Source organism: Sceloporus occidentalis, unplaced genomic scaffold (assembly GCF_023333645.1).
Source record: "Sceloporus occidentalis isolate IW3139 unplaced genomic scaffold, rSceOcc1.0.p SCAF_1, whole genome shotgun sequence".
Lineage (NCBI taxonomy): Eukaryota > Metazoa > Chordata > Lepidosauria > Squamata > Phrynosomatidae > Sceloporus > Sceloporus occidentalis.
Window position 1 is genome coordinate 320179823 of NW_028316981.1, and position 23108 is coordinate 320202930.

A 23108-nucleotide genomic window follows, 5' to 3' on the forward strand; every position below is an offset into this window, starting at 1 on the left:
AATTATTAAATATTTATTTATTATTAAATCATTATTTATTTAATCCATGTGTCCTCAAATTAAATACAGTTCAGTGCACCCAAAATCCATGGGTCTTCGTCTCACTGAATACAGTTTAATGCAGCTCCAAAATCCCTGGGTCCTCCCTCCAGAGAGCCCTCCCTGCCTTCTGGACTCAGAACACACACAGCAAAATCCAGCCTAGGACTCCCACCTCCAGTGTTTTTCCCTCCTCTTTCCCTGAGGAAGAAGAAGCCAGTATGACTACGAAAGCTTGCAACATGGAATTGTGCATTTTGATTGGTCTCATAAAGGTATCATTGCTTGGATGCGATTGGATTTGCTGAAATGGTGTCCCTGATGTGAAAAAAGGGGGGCAATCACGAAAAAGGAATTCAAAGAAAGAGCATACTTGCCTATAGAGAAACATGGGGGAATACATACCCATAGGGAAATCATATTTGCTCATAGAGAAATATTGGGAGCTATTTCCCCTTAGAGCAGTGGTCACGACAACCTTTTTACAGGGGTCACCTAAGACCATGAGAAAACACATATTTCCGATGGTCTTAGGAACCGAGACAAAAATAATTTGATGGTTGGGGAATACCTGCCCATGGGGAAATATTGGGGGATAATTAGAATCATAGAGTTGGAAGGTACCCCAAGAGCCCTGGTCCAGTCCAACCATCTTCTGCCATGCAGGAACTCTCAATCAAAGCATCCCCATTGACAGATGGCCACATCCAGCCTCTGCTTAAAGACCTCCAAAGAAGGAGACCCCACCACTCTCCGAGGGAAGCTCTGTTGCAATATAGGGCTTTCTGGAGGGGCCCTTGCCTGATGAGGTGTGTGTGATTTTGTGGGGTGAGGGCAGTGAAAGGGCTCTCCTCGGTGACACCCCCCCCCAACAGGGTTTGCACAGGAGCCAAGTTGTGGGGTTGCAGCACCTGTGACCACTGGGGTGTAAGTAAACTATAGGGTTTCTTGCAGTCTTCTCCAGACCCTGCCAAAGAGTGGGGCAGCCTGGGTGGGGCTGTGGGGAGGGGCAAAGGAGACTGGAGCTGATCTGGGGGCAGCTGCCTTTGGGAGTGGGGGGTGGAGTGGTCACCAGGCTAGAGATCAGGTGTTACTAACCCCCAAGGAAGGGGATTTCTGGGCCTAAAGCCCCTCTTTCACAGTCTCAAGAAGAGGCCTCCCCACTTGTTCCTGAGTCCTTGACCCCCTCCAACCCCTGCGTGAACACTGCACCCCAAACCCATGGGGCACCACATCTGCCCTCCAAAGAAACCCACCTACCCAGGGAACCCCCTGAAACCATAGAATCATAGAGTTGGAAGAGACCCCAAGGGCCATCCAGTCCAACCCCATTCTGCCATGCAGGAAATCACAATCAAAGCATCCTGACAGATGGCTGTCCAGCCTCTGTTTAAAGACTTCCAAGGAAGGAGACTCCACTACACTCCGAGGAGTTTGTTCCACTGTCGAACAGCCCTTTCTGTCAGGAAGTTCCTCCTAATGTTGAGGTGGAATCTCTTTTCCTGCAGTTTGCATCCATTGCTCTGGGTCTTAGTCTCTGGGGCAGCAGAAAACAAACTTGTTCCCTCCTCAATATGACATCCCTTTAAATATTTGAACAGGGCTATCATATCACCTCTTGATCTTCTCTTCTCCAGGCTAAACATCCCCAGCTCCCTGAGTCGTTCCTCGTAGGGCATGGTTTCCAGACCTTTCACCATTTTAGTCGCCCTCCTTTGGACACGCTCCAGTTTCTCAATGTCCTTTTTGAATTGTGGCGCCCAGAACTGGACACAGTCTTCCAGGTGGGGCCTGACCAGAGCAGAATACAATGGCACTATGACTTCCCTTGATCTAGACACTATGCTTCTATTAATGCAGCCTAAAATCGCATTGGCCTTTTTAGCTGCCGCATCGCACTGTTGACTCATGTTCAACTTGTGGTCTACTTGGACTCCTAGATCCCTTTCACACGTAGTTTCATTCAACCAGGAGCTAAGCAAGAAGTCAGTCCCCCACCACAGGTGTCCCAAGGAGAGGAAGGGTCTTTTGGGGGTCCCCCCCACCAGACCAAACCAAAGGTACACACACACAAAGAGAGAGAGCTCTGTTCAGCTTGCTTTTAATGTCTAGGCTGGAGGGCAGTGCGGACGAGTGGGTGGGCAGGCGAGAGGGGCTCCCTCCTCCCGGAGGCGCTGGCCGGGCAATGGTGTGGGTCAGTGGGCAAGGGGATGGCGGAGGCCACGGCGGGCCCCCCGAGCCCCTCAGAGGTTGTTGAGCTCCAGCAGCGTCTGGTCCAGGACTTGGTGGATGTTGACATTCTCCTCTTTGGCGCTGGCCAGGTTCTCTGCAGGACACAAAGGCAGGCACACAGGCACAACACCCACAGCCAGAAAGTGGGGGGCAAGGTGCACCCCAAGAAGTTGAAGAAGAGGAGGAAAAGACACAGGCACGCACGCACGCACACACACCGAGGGGGAGCTCAGTCCAGATGCAGCGCTTCCCAACCTATGGGTTGCGACCCCTTTGGGGGTCAAATGACCCTTTTACGGGGGTCACCAAAGACCATTGGAAAACACGTATTTCCAATGATCTTAGGGACTGAGACATCACTTTTTTATGGTTGAGGGAGCTCAGTCCAGATGCAACGGTTCTCAACCTATGGATCACAACCCATTTGGGGGTCAGGAATTGCCTAAGACCATCGGAAAACACATGTTTCTGATCATTTTAGAGACCATCGGTTGGGGGTCACCACAACATGAGGAGCTATATTAAGGGGTCCTGGCATTAGGACGGTTGAGAACAACTGGTCCAGAGGAATCAGGTGCCCCCCATTTCCCTGCTGGTTGGGGAATGGAAGCAGGGTGTCCTCCCCCCAACATGTCCCCTTTGGGGGGTGGTCAGGCCCCAATTCAGAAGCCGCCTGGCACTGACCGACTGCAATGGGACCAAGTCACCGAAGAGGAGCAAAAAGGGCAGCAGGAACAGCAGCAGTGCAGAATAGCAGAGAAGAGGAAGAGGGGAGGATGGTGACCCCTGCCATTGATGTCAGTGAGGCCACCATGCAAAGGCTCCACTGGCAGACTGGTCTGTGGTTGTGGGGAGAAGGGGTCCTTTCCCAGCAAGCTTTACTCTTTCCATGGGGCCAGGCGGGGAATGGACATGCCTCTCCAACAAGTAGTCCCCCATGTTACTACCTCTGCCCCCCAGCTGGGAGGACAAAGGAGTGAGGAAACATGGGTCACAGGAAAGGGGGAAGACCTCCTTGGAAGCCCCCCCCCCCACATGGCGGGACAAAGGGGGCTCAGGCAGGTCTTTCCTGCTTAGCTGTGGAGGCCATTGAGGACGAGGCGCAACTCGTTTGTGAGGAGACGGTTTTTCTCGGCCTCCTGCTGGGACCGCTCTGAAGGGGTGGCGTTGGGGGGGAACAGAGAAAGATAGGCATCCGCGGCAGCAGGAGGAAAAAAGAGAAGGAGGAAGAGACATCAGTGGAGAGGAAAAAAGACACACCCCCCCGAGACCCCAGCTTGCCAGGCATTTCCAGTTGCAGTCCCCTTGGGAGACAAAGTCCCCTCTCCCCTGCCCCATAGCCAGCCTTCAGGCAACCCCAATAAGAGCATCCCCCCACTCCATTTTTCTCCTCCTTGTACCTGCTCCCCTTCCCTCCCTTGAGCAAAGGAGACCCCAAAGTTGACCACAGGCCACATGCGCCCACCCACCCAGATCTGGCCCCAGCAGGCTAGTCAGCAAATGGGGGTTTGCTGCACCCCCACTGCCCCATGAATCTCACTGAATGACCTTCCATGTTGATCTAGGACAGAGCCAAGTGGTCAGTTGCAGGAGGGGGCCACAAGCTACACGCATCCCTCCCCAAATCTGCCTCCAGCGGGCTGGTCAGCAAATGGGGGTTCGCTGCACCCTCACTGCCCCAAGAATCCTATGGCCTTCCATGCTGATCTCAGACCGAGGCAAGTGGCCAGTTGCAGGAGGGGCCACAGGTCACACACCCCTCCAAATCTGGCCTCAACAGACTGGTCAGGAAATGGTGGTTCGCTGCAGAACCTCCCCCCCCAAGAAACGACCCATCTCAAATCTGCCTGAAATTGGGGGGGACTTGTGGTGTGGAAGGGGTACAGATGCCCCCAGAAGGGGGGCAGCCCCAGCCCTAGGGAAAGGGCCCTAGGACTGCTGTCAAGGTGACCGCAGCGACTGACCGGACACCACTTGGCAGAGGCGATGAAGGAGGAGAAGAGAAAGAAATGGAGGCGAGAGAACAAGGCGGAGACAGAAAGAGAAGAGAGAGAGAGACGCTGTTTGCAAAGACCGTTTATTGAACCAGAGTCTGAAGAGACAAGAACAGAATCATGAAATGCACAGCGGAAGGACAGACAGATGGACAGACAGACGGATGGACGGGCGGTGGGGCACAGCAGGGGCCGGAGTCTAAGCTGGGCTGTCCCTGGACCCCCAACCCTCCAAGCCCACCCCCCAAGGGCAAATGCTGGCAGCCCCCCAGTTCAGCTGTCCACCGACAAAGGCACCTGCGGCATGGAAAACACCCCCTCCCCAAATTGGGGGAACAGGAAACTTCCAGGGGCCCCCAGGCTGGATAAGACTAGGCCCCCACAGCTCCAGAACGAAGCACTTGGGGGTCTTATGGCCAAAGGAAGGGGGACAAGGAGAGGAAGGGGGATTGGTGCAAGAAGGACAGCAGCCATGGGGGGCAGTGGGGCAGGACAGCAAGACAGACAGACAGACAGAGAGGAGGATAAAGTGGGGAGGGGGTGCTGCAGCCGTGGGGTGGGGGGGTCTCAGAGGGAGGTGATGTCGTTCAAGGCATTGTCCAGCTCCTCACTGATGGCTTTGTACTTCATCTTCTGAGCATAGACCTCGTCTGTGGGGTGGGGGGGGGGGCGAAGGTGCGCCAGAGCAGAGTGGGGCAAGGTGTGTGGAGGGGATGAGATGAGAAAAGAGCGAATGTGAAGGGAGTGAAAGAGGAAGGAAGGAGGAAGGGGTTGAGGAGGAAGAGAGGGGCTTTCTCATGGTAGGGGGCATTCCTCCCCTCTCCCCCCATGGACCCCCCCTGCCCCCGAGGCAGCAATGCCCCCAGCCCTTACAAGGGCAGAGGGACCCTCTTACCTTCCAGGTCATCAATGGTTTTCTCCAATTTCGCCACAGACCTCTCGGCAAACTCCGCTCTGGTCTCAGCCTGGCAGGGGGAGAAAAGAGACAGCAACACTTTGGGGTAGGGATTTGTTGCAAATGTCAGGGATCCCCCAAGCCAGCCCCCTCCCCATATTCCCTGTCAGCCGCAGAGCAAGGGGGCTGGGACCTGGACTCCAATTCTGGTGAGGGTCAACAAGCGCCAGATTCTGTTGGTCTACTGTCCCCGTTGCCTAACAGATTCCCTGGCCCGGCTGATCTGACACAACTGGTCTTGGAGCTGGTGCTGGAGTCCCCCAGGCTTCTTGTCCTGGAGGACCTCAACATCCCCTTTGAGGCCGGCTCATTAGATCTATAAGGTGCAGCTCGGTTGTTCATGGAGTCCATGACAGCCATGAGCCTGTCCCAATTGGTCTCGGGTACAACACATTGTGCAGGTAATACACTCGATGTGGTTTTTAGTACAGACCAGGAACAGCCGTGGGTAGAGGTAATTCATACCTCTGCTCTGTCATGGACGGACCATTTTCTAGTCAAAGTGAAACTGAAGGCAACTACCCATACTCCCCTCAGGGGTGGAGGACCTATTAAAATGGTCCGCCCTCAAAAGCTGATGAAACCCAAAAGGTTCCAAGAAGCTCTAGAGGATCTTATGGTTGGGACTGACGGCAATCCTGTTGATGGCCTGGTCGATACCTGGAACAGCGACCTTACCAGGGCTATAGACAGTATCGTTCCTGAGTGTCCTTTCCGGCCGCTTCAAATAAAAAACCTTGGTATGCGGAATATCTTTGACAGATGAAGCGGGCTGCGCAACGACTAGAGCGCCGCTAGCAGAAACATCAGCGCTTATCTGACAAGACACTCCATGAGAACCTATTGAATTCTTATGGAGTGGCAATAGGTGCTGCAAAGAACTCTTTCTATGCAGCACATATTGCGTCTGCAGAGTCTCGTCCAGCAGAGCTGTTCAGGGTGGTTAAAGAGCTAACCCAACTGTCTCCCACACTGAACCCTTTATTGCAACTAACTAAGGCCTGCTGTGACACTTTTAACAACTTCTTTGCAGACAAAATCTCTCGGATAAGGGCTGATCTTGATGCCAGCATTATAACAGAAACAATAAGAGAGGTGTCCAGAGACTCCATGGACCCCATTAAACTGGATCATTTTGAGTTTGTAAATACTGATGAAGTGGACAAGCTCCTTGGAAGCGTAAGGAAGACGATGTGCCCCCTCGATCCTTGCCCATCTTGGCTGACCGCTCAGGGTGGAGACGCTACGATTGCATTATTGCAATCCATAATTAATGCATCCTTCAGGGAGGGCAAATTTCCATCAAAATTAAAATCAGCGGGGGTTAAACCACTCTTTAAAAAACCCTCCCTTGACCCCCTGGTAAGAAACAACTACAGATCGGTCTCCTTATTACCATTCCTGGGCAAAGTGATCGAGAGGGCGGTGGCCTTCCAACTCCAAGCTGTCTTGGATGAAACCGATTATCTGGACCCATTTCAAACTGGCTTCAGGGTGGGATATGAAGTTGAGACGGCCATGGTCGCCTTAGTCAATGATCTCCATCTGGGCATCGACAGGGGAAGTGTGACCTTGTTGGTGCTCCTGGACATCTCAGCAGCCTTCGAAACCATCGATCATGATATCCTTCTGGAACGCCTGAGGGAGCTAGGAATTGGGGGCACTACGCTCCAGTGGCTCCGGTCCTACCTCTCAGGAATGTTCCAGATGTTGAGGCTGGAGGAGAGTTGCTCTCGTAAAATAGAGCTGACATCTGGCGTCTCTCAGGGCACCATTCTGTCCCCCATGCTGTTTAACATTTACATGAAACCACTGGGAGAGATAATCCAGAGACATGGGGCACGGTGTTATCAGTACGCTGATGACACTCAAATACAGTGGTACCCCGGGATACGAATGCGCCGCCTTACGAAATTTCCGGGTTACGAAAAAAATCCTTTAAATTAATTGTTTCCGGGTTACGAAGGTTATTCCGGGTTACGAAACAAATTTTGGTGCTTTTCGGCGCGATTTCACACGAAATCGCGGCTTTCGCTATTAAAGCCTATGGGCTTTTCGGCTAGCGAAAGTTTTCCGGGTTACGAAAGCGGCGGCGGAACGAATTAATTTCGTAACCCGGGGTACCACTGTATGTTTCTCTATGTCTCCGACTGCTACAGTGATTAAGGATGGCAGCTCTCCTCTGAACCCCTGCCTTGAGTCAGTAATGGGCTGGATGAGGGGAAACAAACTCAGGATGAATCCAGAGAAAAACAGAGGTCCTTGCAATAGGCACCTCAGGTCTGGAGAAGGAAATTTGCCAACCTGTCCTGGACGGGGTCACACTTCCCCTGAAGGATGAAGTGCACAGTCTGGGAGTACTTCTGGATCTGTCTCTACAGTTGTCATCTCAAGTGAATGCGACGGCCAGAAGTGCTTGGTACCAACTTCGGTTGATACGCCAACTGCGTCCCTACCTAGACCGAAAGGACCTAGAGGTGGTGGTACATGTTCTGGTAACGTCTCGATTTCTGTAATGCACTCTACATTGGGCTACCCTTGTATCAAGTTCGGAAGCTTCAACTAGTGCAAAACATGGCAGCCAGACTGGTCACCGGATCTTCGAGGTTTACCATATAACACCAATTTTGAAAGATCTTCACTGGCTTCCTAGTTGCTTCCAGGCACAATACAAGCTGTTGGTTATTACCTTTAAAGCCCTGTATGGCTTGGGCCTGAGTTACTTAGGGGAATGCATCTCCCTATACAATCCACCCCACACCCTTAGAACAATAGGGATGAATTTGCTAGAGTAATCAACAACTAAATACATCTCAACTTCCCAAAGAGCGTTTAGTATAGTTGCCCCAAGACTGTGGAATAGTCTCTCGGAAGAGATCTATCTTACCAGCTCCCTGGAAACCTTCAGGAGGGTAGTTAAGATGGAGCTCTTCCGGCGAGCATATCCACCTGACTTTATGTGAAATATAGATCTGTTCCCTGTACAAGATGAGAGCACCCTGCCCTACCATCGCTTCCGGCGAGCATATCCACCTGATCTTATGTGAACCATAGATCTGCTCCTTGTACAGGATGTGTGCACTCTGCCCCATTGTCGCTTGTGAAATTTGGTTTTAATTGCTTATTTTGGATTTTATGAATTGTTTGTGTGATTTGTAATTATTCTGTCATATTTTATATTATGTTGTAATCCCGCCTCGATCCACCTGGGAGAGGTGGGAAAATACAAATAATAATAATAATAATAATAATAATAATTATTATTATTATTATTATTAAAACAGCCTTAAGACTTCTCTGAGACATGGATGGACTACTGTTGAGGATTTGGGGGTCATATTAGCCCCCCCCGGGGGGGATCTCAGAGGTGCGACCACATTGCATCAATAAAAGTATAGTGTCTAGACTAGAACAAGGGAAGTAATGGTGCCACTATATTCTGCTCTGGTCAGGTCCCAACTGGAATATTGTGTCCAGTCCTGGGCACCACAATTTAAAAAGGATGTGGAGAAACTGGAGCCATGTGTCCAAAGGAGGGTGACTAAAATGGTGAAGGGTCTGGAAACCATAAAGCCCTATGAGGAACAACTTAGGGAGGTGGGGATGTTCAGTCTTGAGAAGGGGGGCTGGAGATGTTTAGCCTGGAGAAGAGAAGGTTAAGAGGTGACATGAGAGCCCTGTTTAAATATTTGAAGGGAAGTCATATTGAGGAGGGAGCAAGCTTGTTTTCTGCTGCTCCAGAGAACAGGACCTGGAACAATGGATGCAAGCTACAGGAAAAGAGATTCCACTTCAACATTAGGAGGGACTTCCTGACAGTAAGGGCTGGTCGACAGTGGAACGCACTCCCTTGGAGTGTAGTGGAGTCTCCTTCCCTGGAGATCTTTAAATAGAGGCTGGACGGCCATCTCTCAGGGATGCTTTGATTGAGATTTCCTGCATGGCAGAATGGGGTTGGACTGGATGACTTGCGGTCTCTTCCAACTCTATTATTCTATGATTCTATGAATCACTTAAAAATATGGGAAAATGTTTTGAGTTCACCCCTTCCTGCATTAATAATAATAATAATAATAATAATAATAATATAGTTTATTTGTATCCTGCTTTTCCAAAACCTGATCAAAGCGGCGAACAACAGCATATAAAAACATTCCAATAAAATCAGTTAAAAACAGTATTAAAAACAATACAACAACACTAACAGCAAAGGGCCCTGAACTGGCTCTGCTTTGTCCACCTTTATCTGGTGGAGAGGCCCAGACCCATAACTGGCACCGGGGACCAATCGTTATTTCAGGAGAAGTGGGGCTAAAGCCCATGGATGAGGTGTGATGGCCCTAAATGCAGTACCTTACATGTCTCCCAGCTTTCTAGTCTGTTCAGGTCATTTTGAATTTTGATCCTGTTCTCCAAGGTATTAGCTACTCCTCCTAATTTGGTGTCATCCACAAATTTGATAAGTATTCCTTCCATTCCTTCACCCAAGTCATTGATAAAGGTGTTGAATAGCAAACTGGGCCTAGGACAGGACCCCACTGGACACCCCACTGGTCACTTCTCTCCAGGATGATGAAGAAAAGGAGCCACTGCTTTGGGTTTAGCCGGTCAACCAACTGCAAATCCAGTCATTCAGCCAGGTGTCCCCCATGATCCTATATCTATGCATTTCATTTTTCCGCCCTAAGTGCAGTACCTTACATTTTTCTCTGTTCTCTCCTCCATGTGGCCCCTTCTCCCACTGCCCACCCTCCAGCAAAGGGGGGAGCATCCAAAGGGCCGCTAGTCTCCGACTTACCTCCTTGAGCTTGTCTGTCAGCAGCCTGATCTCTTCCTCGTACTTATCTTCCTTGGTGGAGTACTGGGGGGAAAGAAAGGACAACAGTCAGCCCCCCATAATGTGACTCCTCCAGGGTCAGGACCCCTGCCGGAGCAGACCCAGCCTTCATCCCCTTTCTACATACAGAAGGGGAATCCCTCAATCCCTCCCCAAGCCCACTGGTCACCTGCGCTGCCCCCCAAGGGTCCTGGTCCCCTACCTTGTCGGCCTGGGCCTCCAGGGACTTGAGGTTGTTGGTGACAATTTTCAGCTCTTCCTCAAGGTCCCCGCATTTGCTGCATCCCAGCCAGAGAATAAGCGAGAAGAAGGAAGGAAGGAAGGAAGGAAGGAAGGAAGGAAGGAAGGAAGGAGAAGGGAAGGAGGAAAGAGAGGGGAAGAACCAGTTGAGAGAACAGAGCAACAGCCCCCAAAGAAGGAAAGTGCTCCCAATCCTGAGGCTCCTTCGGAGGAAAAGCAGGGCTGCCCGGCACTTGGAGCATGGCACCTGTCCTAGGCTTCCATAGGCTCTTAGGGCTGGTTTTCTGGGGGGCTTGAGCCCCACATTTCATGCCCTAGGGGGCATGGTTTGCTGGGGGGCTTCCTTGCAGAGGCTAGTGCTCCTCATGTTGGGTAGTGGGGAGGAAGATGCAGCCCTTTGCAAACTGTCGGAGGGACCCATGGATTTTGGGGGAGCGTTTCTGTATTCAGTGGGACTGGAGGACCCATGGATTTTGGAGGTGCATTTCACTGTATTCAGTGGCATTTGAGGACTCATGGATTTTGGGGGTGCATTGAACTGTATTCAATGGGATTTGAGGACCCATGGATTTTGGGGGTGCACTGAACTATTCAATGGGATTTGAGGACCCATGGATATTGGGGGTGCACTGAACTGTATTCAATGGGATTGGAGGATCCATGAATTTTGGGGGGCATTGAACTCTATTTAATTTGAGGACCCATGAACTTTGGGGGCGCATTGAACTGTATTTAATTTGGGGACGCATGGATTTTAAGGGTGCATTGAATTGTATTTAATTTGAGGACCCATGGATTTTGGGGGTGCATTGAACTGTATTTAATTTGGGGACCCATAGATTTTAGGGGTGCACTGAACTGTATTTAATTGGAGGACCCATGGATTTTGGGGATGTACTGAACTGTATTTAATTTGGGGACCCATGGATTTGGGAGGTGCATTGACTGACAGACCCCTTCACCTCTTTCTTTGCAACCTGCAAAGGAAGGGTCAGCCACAAGGGAGATACCTACTCGCCCTCCCACTCCTCAGTGGCCTCTCTTCGTACACTTGGCACCTCTTGGGTGGCATCGCATGGGGTGGCCTTCAGGAGCCCATTGAGCATAGAAAGGGGGTTTCATAGGGGGAAAGAACCAAGTCCCCCCATCTTTCCACACAGCTCCCCCTAGCTCTTCCCTGCCTCCCCCCATATCTGGGGGGGGCAGAGCCCCCCCTTTGCCCAGGGACCGCCTTGGTTCCCTCTCATCAACCCACTCACCCCACACACATATGGCAGGGCCATCCATGGCCTAAGGGGTCAAGGTGTGTTGGATGCGTGTGTGCGTGCATGCATGCACATGGCCTCTGAGCTAGGGACAGGAACGAGGAACTGCCAAAAACAGAGTTGGGGGGAAACCACAGATGGACGATGCGGGCCAGAGGCAGTGCAGCAGCTCAGGTGGAGTAAGAAGGAAAGAAGGAGAGAGAGAGAGAGAGAGAGACAGAGGCAGTTTGGGAGGGGCTCCATGCCCCCCCCAAGTGGTACCTCTTCCTCTGCCGCCATCAGGGATTTGAGGGCCTGATCCATAGTGCGGAGTTCCTCTTCAAGCTGCCTGACGCGGCTGGGGAGGCAAGTGGGGGGCAGGCAACATTCAGAGGGTCAGCAAGAGCTGTGGGCCCCAGGCCTGGCCAGTATCACCCCCCACCACCACCACCAAAAAAGTGTAGGGCTAAGCTCCAGAGAGCTGAATTAAAAAGAATGGGGAGATATTGGGGAGGAAAGCAATCTAGGGGACCCTCTGGATCCTCCTGGGCTCCATCCAATCCAGTTTAGGGGGAGGCTGTCCTTCAAAGTGGGGCCAGAAATGGGCTGAAGAAGCAGGCCAGATATTCCAGTCCAGTGGCAAAGCCATCTCCAAGGGTCAGGTGGACCCCAAAATGCAAATGGGGCAGCACCCCAATTATTCCATTTATTTACCCCTACTCTCCATCACCCAAAGTGCCCAACCATCTGCATGTCCTCTGGACAGAGGAAGCAGTCAGCCAGCCACCTCTCTTTTTCAGCCACAGAAGCTGACATAGTCAGGATGCTGAGTGAGCAAGTGGGATGCCTATAATCTCTTTCCTTAAAACATGGAGGGGAGAGGGGCTTCCTGAAACTGTTGAGACTCCCAACCAGAGGAACCCTAGGGACCTCAGGCCAGGGACAATGGGCCCTGGCCCACTTCCTTCATTGCTGGGTCAGGGGGAGTTGCTAGGGAGATCCCAGTAGCACTACGGGGTCAAAGGCTGTGACCCCACTGAGAGGGAAGGCAGATGTAGGGTGCCCTTCAGGGTGGGGGTCAGGGGTCACTCACCTCTCGGCGACCTCTGCCCTCTCCTCTGAGCGCTCCAGATCTCCCTCCAGGATCACCAGTTTTCGGGCGACCTGCCAAGGCAAGCAGAGACCCCAGTCAGCCAAGAGCCCCACAGATGGCCATGGCAGCAACGTTCCCCTCTGGATGGGGGTCTCCTGCCTTCCCTTGCCCCCCGACTCACCTCCTCGTACTTGCGGTCGGCCTCCTCTGCAATGTGTTTGGCCTCCTTCAGCTGCATCTCCTGGAGCTCCATCTTCTCTTCGTCCTTCATGGCACGGTTCTCAATCACCTTCATGCCTCTATTGGGGGGGAGGAAGGGGAGACGCCATGTCCAGCAGGGGCCTTTGGCTGGCAGAGCCATGCTGACAGGTCCAGAGGCAGGGCAAGGCCAGGGGGCAGGGAGCCCAGTGGTGCTCTGAGTGTGGGGAATGGGCCGAGGGGGTTCTCCCACAAAAACCCCTCCCAGGAGACCCTCACCCACACACAAAGTGTCTCAAGAGAGGGACCCGGTGGCGTTGAAGGCGAAACGTGCTGCGTTTCCCAAAAAGTATTTACGTTGTGTCCCAGCTAGTAACACTGTTGTGACTTGTTATCAGCAAACAACCAAGTAATGGAACAATGTTTCCTTCTCCTGATAAGATTTCAGGAGTTCCTGGTTGTTAACCCCGTCACACCTGTGCCCCCTCTTTTTGTCCCCCAAAAAGCATGGGGTGGGGTCTGCAAAAAGCTGCAGTCCCCCATTTGCCCAGTTGCCGTAAACGTGTCTCAAAAGCCGATAAATCGGGGGGACCCCGAAAATGCTCCAGTGGTCTTCCCTCCACTTGAGGTTCCTCATCTAGAAGATGGGGTGCCCCATGCAAGGCTAGATCTCTCTCAATGGCCACTCCTCCTTCCTGAACCCCCAGGAGAGAGGATGGGGCTTCTGTGGCACAGAAATCGATCCCCAGGGTGATTGGCGCAGGACAAGTAGCCTAGCCCCAAACACCCCCAATGGGTCAGCGTTGGCGTAAGGGTACTCTAGCACCACCACCCAATTGACCGCTGGGGGGGGGGCAGGTCCAGCAAGACCAGCTGAGGTCTGATCCAGCACCAAGGTCTCCTTATGTCCTTTTCTCTGCCTCCCAAACCGCTCTGGCTATTCAGCGCTCTTGGGCCAGACCCCAGCCATGGGAGACTCCAAGCAAATGGGGGGCAGGTACCACATTATTGGGGAGGGGCCACTTCCACACATGTGCCTTTTTCTAACCAGAGCCCCCTCTCCCCCCGTGTTTTTCCCAATCCGAAAATGGTCTGCTCACAGCCTGCCGCCTGGGAACCTCCACCCCCGTTCTCTACCAAGTCTGTCCCACTCTTCTAACTAAAGAGGTGGGGACCAGTGGGGGTCCCTCAGAAAAGGCCTAAAGCCCTCAGGCCCTGGGTTGTAGGGCAGCCCCAGACCTCTCTGCCCCCAATTCAGCTTGATTTGTCAAACAGCTGAGAATCATAGAATCATAGAGTTGGAAGGGACCGAAGGGCCATCCAGTCCAACCCCCTTCTGCCATGCAGGAACTCTCAATCAAAGCATCCCCAGCTGAGGGCCATCTAGCCGCTGTGTAAAGACCTCCAAAGAAGGAGACTCCACCAGACTCCATTGAGGGAGTGTGTTCCACTATCACAACAACTCTGACCATTAGGAAGTTCCTCCTAAGCTTTAAGTGGAATCTCTTTTCCTTTAGCTTGCATCCACTGTTCTGTGTCCTATTCTCTGGAGCAGCAGCAATCAAGCTTGCTCCATCCTCAGTGTGACACCCCTTCAAATACTTAAACAGGGCTATCATATCACCTCTTAACCTTCTCTTTTCCAGGCTAAACATACCCAGCTTCCTTAGTCTTTCCCTCTACTCTCCTTTAAACTGATTCTGGGGATACAACTGGGGGGATGATGGGGCAGAGAGTCCCCCATGCCCTCTACAAGTGAGGGGAACCCACTGGGAATGGGGTGCTCCATAGCAAAATGTTTTCCTTTCATAACATGACACGCGACCCCAAATTAGGAGACAACAACGCTTCCCCAGCCCAGGACATGTTGGACCATAGCTCCCATGATCCCTTGTCAAAATTCTCAGCGCTGCACTGGCTGGGAATGACCACCTTGGGACTACAAGGATGCCCACACTGACATGGCACCTGCTTAAAGGCAAACTGGTGGGAGGGGTGAATTTCTAGTGAAACATCACAAAAGTGTGGCACAGCTCTGGAAACAGGTGGCAAGGAGGAGGGCAGCAGGGACGTAGCCAAGGGGGGGGGGGGTTGGGGTCCGGACCCCCCCTTCCATTAGAAAAATGAATGGTGTGTGCTGCTGCGCTGCTGCACCCAAGCCTCATTATAATGGTGGCACTTAGTCTGGACCCCCCCTTCCTAAAATCCTAGCTACGTTGTTGAGGGCAGCCGCCTCAGGCCATGCCCACAAAGGACTTGCCAGCAGCCCCCTCCCCGACACACTACCTCTCGCTCTCGTCTGCCATCTTCTCCGTCTCTTCCAGCTTCTGCAGAGCGGTGGCCAGGCGCTCCTGGGCCCGGTCCAACTCCTCTTCCACCAGTTGGATGCGCCGGTTCAAGGAGGCCACATCAGACTCAGCCTGCGAAGAGGGAGGGGGGAAGAGCGTACGCAGTCAGTCAGAAGACGAGAGAGACACCATCCCCCTCCCCATCACTACCACCAAACCAAGACCACTCACCATTCTGTCCAGCTAAGATGTCCGGCTGGCTGATATGGCATTGCGGCCCTCCCAGTGCACAACCACCCATCAGGGTCAGACCACAAACCACCAACACCCCACAGACAACAGAGAAGTGATCCTTGGGATCCTTGCAGTTTTGATTATTCACAAAAGTATTAATATGTTCTCTCTAGGAATACCTCCAGCGCAACTGTATGGTCAATTTTAACTAAAGGTTGCACTGAAGGACCCAGAGATTCCTAGAGAGAAGACTCTACTTGGCCTTTGTAGCTCCTCCAGCGCAGTACTATGGTTAGTGTCTGTCGGGCGTTGGCCACACAGTTGCCCTGGAGGACCTAGAGATTCCTAGAGAGAATACTCTACTAGGCATTTGTAGCTCCTTCAGTGCAATTCTATGGTCAGTGTCTGTTGGACGTCGACCTCAGGGTTGCCCTGAGAAGACCTAGCTATTCCTAGAGTGTTTTTGTCATTTACGGTTCTCCCACATTTATGGGGGTCCCGTGCCCTTAACCCCAGTGAATGTGGAGGGACGAGTGTAACTTCCCAGTTCATAGGATGGGCATGGGGGGGGGTCCCTCAAAAGTCCCTCTGCCTTTGAGCAGTCTTTGCCATGTCCTCTCTGTGTGTGAACATTTCATGGTCTCCCTTCAAGCCCCATTCCAGGCTCTTGGAAAGAAATCCATGGGGAGAGAAGGAGAACACATTGTCCCATTGAGGTTGGAGCAAGCTTGTTTTCTGCTGCCCCAGAGAATAGGATACAATGGAGCAATGGATGCAAGCTGCAGGAAAACAGATTGTATTTGAAATTTCCTAAGAGCTTTTTGACAGTGGAGGACATTCCGTTGGAGGTTTTGGTGGAGTCTCCTTCTTTGGTTGTCTTTAAACAGAGGCTGGATGGCCATCTGTCAGTGGGGATGCTTTGACTGAGAGTTCCTGCATGGCAGGTTGGACTGGATGGCCCTTGGGGTCTCTTTCAATTCTCTGATTCTACACTGCTACAGAGGGCATGGATTTGGAGTGTGAAGCCCGGTCACATCTCTTCCATTACAGAAGTGGGGTGACTATAGTGGCCCCCTCCCGTTCCTGGCCTACATCCGGTTAAAGCCTGGGCAATGGAAAGAGCCACCCCACCATGGCTGTGTCCCCCTGAGTGGGGGCCTCCCTTGTCGGGCAGAGGGGAAAATCAGTGGGTCAGCTGGCCCAGGAAGAGAAGCGGCAGCCCCCCCCCCCCCAGTATGGACCCAAACCCCCAAGGGAGTAGGAATCGCCCTCCTCCGCCTCCTCTGCCTGCCATGACTAAAGCAGCAGGAATGCCTCCAAGCCCAGCAGATTCGCTCCCAAAAAGGAGACACTGCTGCTGTTGCGGATGGGACTGTTCTGGGGGGGGGGGGGGGGGAGAGGTGAATTTCCTGTTTATTGCAGAGCCAGAGTATGAGGGAGTGGGATCCCCCCCATAAAGGAGGAGCCATGGGAGCCCTTCACACACCACACACACACTTGCACACTCTTGCACACATACAGCAGGCCCCACTGCATTCCAGGCCTGGGAGGGCCAGCCCAAGGCCTCCTCCCCACAGCCATGGGGTGGAGCGCCTTCTGCCTGCTTGCCTCCCTTCCTGCCTCCTTGCCTTCCTTCCTTGCCCCCCTAAAATGCCCAAAGGTCAGGGCTGGCCCTCCTCTTCCCAGGCTCTCGTCGCAGGGAAGGCAAGGAGGCCCCAAATGATGGCCCTAGGAGGAAGGGATGGGGGAGACCTAAGGCTAGCTCTTGGGGGTCAGCCAAGCCCTCTGCAGAAGGGCTTGGGATCTGCCCCCCTCTCCAAATACAGCCCCATCTAAAGCAAAGGGGGGCCAGGCCTCTGGGAGGGTGGGGTGGGGTGCTTCTGAGCTCTTAACAGCTGGCAATGGGGCTTCCCCACCCCACTTGCCCTCTCCAGCAGCAAGGGCAACTGACCTCTGCCCCCCACCAGCCCCAGATAAAAAGTCCCCCCAGATGTCCAGAGAGTCTCTCAAGGGGCCTGCCAATGCCCCTCTCCTTGTGGGCCACTTACCAGAGGGCAAGACCCTCACGTTCCTGCCCGCCATTGGCACCATACTCTGGATCCCAATGGCCACATCTCCTACTGAAGGGGGGCGGGGGCTGAGAGCCACCAGAGGATCCACTTTGGAGCCCCAGACGGAGACCAGGTGCCCTCTTTGGCCTGGTTCCTCTGGGTCCTGGAAAGGCCTCTGCCAGGAAAGTGGCCCCTACACAGCCCCCTCCTCTTGGATCCTTGGAGGGGGAGCTGGGGGGCCCAGGATGCTTTTTGGACCCCAGGGCCCTGACCTGCCTCCATCCAACCACACCTAGGCCTCCCTCCTGGAGGTGAAGGGCCATTGGGCCAGATGTGGCCCTCCAGATGTTGGGGGCTTTCAGCCAGCACAGCCAGAGGGAGAGGGAGGCTGGGGGTTAGAGTCCAGGGGCCCCCCAAAGGCCCTCTTCCCCACCAAAAAGGCACCCCTTCAAAGGGGGAGAGAGACCCTCCCTCATTTCCTGGGGGGTGGCTTCCCAGCCTCCTGGCAAAGAGAGCCTTGCATGAAGCACATGCCACCCACCCACCCCCCACATCCTGCCCTTTATTTCCTCAGCCCCCCCCCCCATTTATCTGCTCAAGGGCTTGGAGGCGGGGGATGCAGTCAGGCCTGGCAGGACCCCCCCCCCCCACACACACACACCTCTTTCTTTCCTTTTGCAGGAAACCTACCCACCAGGAAGACCCCCTCTGTCTGGACAACCCCCCCCATATGAAAAGCAGGGGGGCTCAAGGGGACTGGCATCTCCCCCACCCCACCCACCCCCTAAGGGCCATGAGCCCCAAGCCCCCCATCTGTACAGGAAGGCCAAAAAACCCCCACATGGCCAGGAAGCCCCCCCCCCTCTGTTTAAGCAACCAACCCCCCAGGCTCCTGTGCCCCCTATAAAATGCAGGCATCCCCTTGAACCCACCCCAAGTCCCCCAACTGACCCGCAGCCCCCTCCCCTTGGCCGGGGGGGAGGGATGAGGCCTGGGGGGTCCAGCCAGGTCCCTGGCAAAGATCGGGGGCAGCCCCCCGCCCGGCCCCCCGGGGACCCCCCCCCCGAGAGAGAGTCCCGGTGGCCAAGGGGGCCAAGGGGGCCAAGGGGGCAGTCTGCATGGCAGCCCCGGGGGCCCTTCTCCTCCTCCTACCCGCTCCCGGGCCTGTCTCTCGGCGTCGGCCTCCCGCTGCAGGAGCTCGGCCCTCTCTTCGGCCTCGTCGGCCACTTGCTGCAGGGTCTGGATCTTCTTCTTCACCGCCTCGATGGAGCTGCTCCCGGCCATCTTCCCTCCCGGCTGGACTCAGGAAGGGGCTCTTCCCCTCCCTCCCTCCCTTCCTCCCTTCCTCCCTTCCTTGGTCTGGAGGAAAGGCTCGCTCAGGAAAGAAGGGGAGAAAGGCAGCGGAGCCCTCTTCCTTCCTTCCTTCCTTCCTTCCTTCCTTCCTTCCTTTCTTTCGCTGGCTTCCTTCCTCCCGCCCTCCGTCCCTGCTGCTGGGTCCCTGCCCATCGCGCCTTGCCTCCTCCTCCTCCTCCTCCTCCTCCTCTTCCTCTGGGGCCGGACCGGCCTTAAAGAGACCGAGTCTGGGACCCCCAGTGGCCCCCAAAGGGCCCTGGTCCACGCCAACCCTCTCCTGCCGGCCGTGCAGGAACTCTCCAGCAAAGCATCCCTGACAGATGGCCATCCAGCCTAGAACCATAGAAGGATGCAATCCTAGACTTGGAAGAGACCCCCAAAGGTCATCTAGTCCAACCCCCTTCTTCTGCCATGCAGGAACTCTCCATCAAAACATCCTCATTTGGACAGATGGCCCTCCAACCTCTGCTTAAAGACCTCCAAAGAAGGAAGCTCAAAGGCATCATCTTCCACTGTCAAAGAGCCCTTGCTCTCAGGAGGTTCCTCCTAATGTTGAGCTGGAATCTCTTTGCCTGGAGCTTGCATCCATTGCTCCATTGTCTCCTATTCTCTGGAGCAGCAGAAAACAAGCTTGCTCCCTCCTCAATATGACATCCTTTCAAATATTTAAACAGGGCTCCCATATCACCTCTTAACCTTCTCTTCTCTATAGGCAAGGCATCCTCTGGGGCTGGGGGAGTTGCCACCCTCCAAAACAGCGCCTCCAGCACATGGGGTACCTTAGGGGTCTCCCACCCCACGACTAGCCAGGGCTGATCCTGCTTCGCTTCCTTGGGACTCCTTCATCAGCACAAGCAATGGGGCAGGGAAGGGCTTCAAAGAATCCTAGAGCTGGAAGAGACCCAAGGGCCATCCAGTCTAACCCCATTCTGCCATGCAGGAACTCCCAATCAAAGCATCCCTGACAGTCACAGGGAAGCTCTCCACTGCTTCCCTTTGACAAAATGGCGATGGCCCTAAACCCCTTCACCAGTCCTGGCTGGAGTAGAGCCACTGCGTCGGTGGTGTTTGCCATGGCGCAACTGACCAAGTGGCTTTGGGCCTACACTTCTGCCAAAGCCTTTCCTCTGCGCTTCCCTCTGGCGCAGCCCTAGGAACGCCTCTGAGCTGCTGGGTCTGAAGCAGCGACCGCAGTGACCGTCTCCCCCAGGCCAGGCCTCTCTGGCCTCGGACTCTGCCCCAGAAGCCGACCCTGCTGCCAGCAGGGCTGGTGGTGGTCAGGTCATGCGCGGGGAGCCTGAGAGCAAGAAGGTGCTCAGGATGGTCTCTGGCGGTTTGCGCTCAGCATGGCCAGCAGGGCCTGATGGCCACAGGGCCTGGAGCGGCTGGGACCTGGCTGCTCTCCATGGGGCTGGCTTGCCAGACGCAGTTTCCTCTGGATCACCAAACCAGATGAGAGGGCCTTCTTCTGGGGCACCACAAACCTGCAGCCAGCTCTCCAAGGAGGACCAAGCCATGCTGACCCACAGCTCAGCTCTGAGGGCTTTCATGCTGAAGGCAGATGGAGGGATGAAGGGTGGTTCACTCCCGCTGGGTCCAGCCATGTCCTCTGCCCAGGGCCATAAGCCACAAGGTCCACTTCTTCACTGCCAGCCCTTGATGTCCATAAGGTTCTGAGATTTATCTCCAGAAGAAACAGTGGCACAATGGGAGGATTCATCTCTGAACTGCAGCCCTCCTAAACCTCAGACGCAGGTCAGAGTGAATCATAGAATCATAGAGTTGGAAGAGACCCCGAGGGCCATCCATTCTGCCATGCAGGAACTCTCAATCAAAGCTCCCAAGGCCTTTCTCAAGATCCCTCGGCATACTGGAACTCCAGGAAAGCATGGCCATGGCTCTAAATTCCCAAACGTGGCAAGGTTAGGACCTCCACCCCGAACAAAGCCAACTTTCAGGGTTTTCTTGACGGAGTAGCATGCGCCCGGCTGAACAACAACCTCTGGATGTTCTCCAAAGGGAGCCCCTGTCTTCTGTCCACCAGCAGCAATGACCTTTCTGTCCCAGTGGGTTTTTCATAGAATCCCAGCTTTGGAAGAGTCCAGAAGAGCCAGCCCTTTAGCCATGCAGGAATACACCATCCAACAAATGGCCATCCAGCCTCTGTTTAAAGACCTCCAAAGAAGGAGAGTCCATGTGTCCTCCGCCGTGCGTGCGGCAGCCCTGACCCTCAGGAGGTTCCTCCTAATGTTGAGCTGGGATCTCTCTTCCTGCCGCTTGCCTCCATGGCTCCATTGGGCCCCGTTCTCTGGCGCAGAGAAAGCCAGCTTGCTCCAGGCTCAAGATGAGGCCCCTTCAAATATTTATACATGGCTCTCAGGTTGCCTCCAGCTCCGTAAGCAGCTCCTGGGTGGTTTCCAGACCTTTGCCGGCTTACTCAGACTTTTGATGGGAGCCTGGACTCTCTTGTTCTTCTGCTTGTCATTCAGAGGCGTGTGATTTCAGATCCATTGCAAGGGCAGCTGGGGTCTCTGATGCCCTCTGAGCTGCCTTGAAGCTCACAAAGGGGCCCAGGCTGGCCTCCTAAGCTGGCTTTGAAGCCAAAAGATCAAGGGCAGCCTCTCTGCTGCTCTTGGGCCAAAGCCTTTTCCAAATGAGGCACAGGGCTCTCATAGAAATCATATGGAAGAGACCCCCAAGAGTCGTCCAGTCCAAACCCCTGCCATGCAGGAACTCCCCGTCATAGAATCATGGAGCTGGAAGAGACCCCAAGGACCATCCAGTCCAACTCCCGCCATGCAGAAACTCTCCTTCAAAGCATCCCCATTTTGACAGATGGCTGCCCAGCCTCTGTTTAAAGACCTCCGGAGAAGGAGACTCCTCAAAACCTCCATTGAGGGAGTGTGTTCCACTGTCCTTTGGCCATCACTTTCCCCCCTTAGCGGGGCTAACAGGCCATCTGCCCGCTGCCTGCCCCACTGTCCTGGATGCTGTAGGGCTTTTCCACCCCATGGAGAGGCAGCCTGAAGAGAGGGGCTGGGGAGGAAAGTGAGACAGGAGAGGGGGAGGGGGAGGGGGAGGGGGGCTTGCCTTGCCAGGCTCCTTCTCCCCCCTTCCCCCCCCTCTGCTCCAGCCCCACCTTCCCAGTCTCCTCCTCCTCCTCCGCAGCCTCCAAGAGTCACCAAATAAGAGCAAAAGCGGCCGCCAGGGAAGGAGGGAGGCAGGGGCCAGGCTCCCAGGGGGCAAGGCTCTCCCCAGCCCACCCTCCGGCCCCACAGCCATCCATGGAGCCGGCACCCTGGGACCCCCATTCTCCGGTGGTCTGGGGAGTCTAGGAGCCTGGGGTCTCTGGGTCGGGGGGGAGTCTGGGGCTCTCTGGGGTCTGTAGCTGCCCCTGCTCCGGCTCTGCCAGGTGGGCATACGGAGGCTCCTGGGGGCGTCGGGTTTCAGGGCTGGCGAGCGGAGGGTATTTATAGGGTGCCAAGTGCCCTCGGCGCGTGGCTGGCATCCCTCCCTGGATGCTGCTGCTGTGGCCCTAAGAGCCCTCCCTCTAAGGCGTCTGAAGGGGAGGAGGCTGCCCCGGCAGGGCTACTCACGTCGGCGGCCTTCTTCTCGGCCAGCTCCAGCTTCTCCTGGGCCTCCTTGACGGCCTCCGAGTACTTCTCCACCTCGTCCTCGGTGCCCTTCAGCTTCTTCTGCAGACCCTGCTGCTCCTCTTCCAGCTGCAAGGAAGGAAGGAAAGAAGGGCCAGCGGGGCTTAGTGGGGCTCAAGGGCTGCTCTGCCAGGGGGGCGCTGGGAGTCTCCGGGGGCTCCGGGGGGCTGTGCCTGGGGCGGAGGGGGGTCCTACCTGCTTGCAGCGGTCCTCGGCCTGCTTCTTGTCGCCCTCGGCCTGTTCGGCGCGGTCGATGGCGTTCTCCTTGTCCAGCTTCAGCATCTGCATCTTCTTCTTGATGGCTTCCATGGCGGCGGCGGCGGAGGGAGAGCCGACGGGGCGGACGAGAAGAGAAGGAGAAGGCGAAGGCGAAGGCGAAGGAGGAGAGGAGCGGAGAAGGAGGAGGCTCGCTCTGGCGGGGCCTCGGGGACGGAGCCCGGCCTAAAAGCCGGGGAGGGGCCCCAGGGACCTCCCCCCGAAGCCACCCGAGCAGCGCCTTTTAGGGATGAAGCGACAGAAGAGGCACCCGAGGAGGAGGAGGAGGAGGAGGAGGAGGCCCCCCCGAAAGGCTCCAGCCCAAGTCCCTTCTTCTGCCCTGCAGGAACTCTCCGTCAAAGCAGCCCCACTTGGACCCAGGGCCCTCCCGCCCCTCTTTCCTCCTTCTTCTTCTCTGGAGCAGCAGAAGACAAGCTCGCGC

The 23108-nt window shown here is 54.7% G+C and overlaps 1 protein-coding gene across 12 annotated transcripts; it reads right to left on the reverse strand.

Annotated features, from left to right (window-relative positions):
- Positions 1–2124: 2124 nt before the first annotated feature.
- TPM2 (tropomyosin 2) lies at positions 2125–22859 on the reverse strand. 12 transcript variants are annotated; one of them, XM_089498618.1, is made up of 9 exons: positions 22607–22856; positions 22355–22480; positions 15119–15252; positions 12816–12933; positions 12635–12705; positions 11824–11899; positions 10019–10081; positions 5161–5230; positions 2125–2365 (listed from the first exon to the last, which is right to left on the reverse strand). In XM_089498618.1, exons 1-9 carry the CDS (start codon positions 22718–22720, stop codon positions 2283–2285), a joined length of 855 nt encoding a protein of 284 aa, XP_089354744.1. In that variant the 5' UTR covers positions 22721–22856; the 3' UTR covers positions 2125–2282. The 12 variants fall into 12 exon arrangements, with proteins under 12 accessions (XP_089354744.1, XP_089354729.1, XP_089354776.1 ...); XM_089498603.1 differs by lacking the exon at positions 11824–11899 and adding an exon at positions 10260–10335 and having other exon boundaries at positions 22607–22854; XM_089498629.1 differs by lacking the exon at positions 2125–2365 and adding an exon at positions 2383–3424 and having other exon boundaries at positions 22607–22859.
- Positions 22860–23108: the final 249 nt, after the last annotated feature.

What these genes read in the sequence shown, in the direction of transcription:
- TPM2 (XM_089498618.1), bottom strand. Translation starts at nt 22,720, where the DNA reads ATGGAAGCCATCAAGAAGAAGATGCAGATGCTGAAGCTGGACAAGGAG. An exon ending in CCGAGGACCGCTGCAAGCAG is followed by an intron (nt 22,481 to 22,606) that starts GTAGGACCCCCC and finishes CCTTCCTTGCAG; the next exon opens with CTGGAAGAGGAGCAGCAGGG. An exon ending in AGGGCAGAGGTCGCCGAGAG is followed by an intron (nt 11,900 to 12,634) that starts GTGAGTGACCCC and finishes TTGCCTCCCCAG; the next exon opens with CCGCGTCAGGCAGCTTGAAG.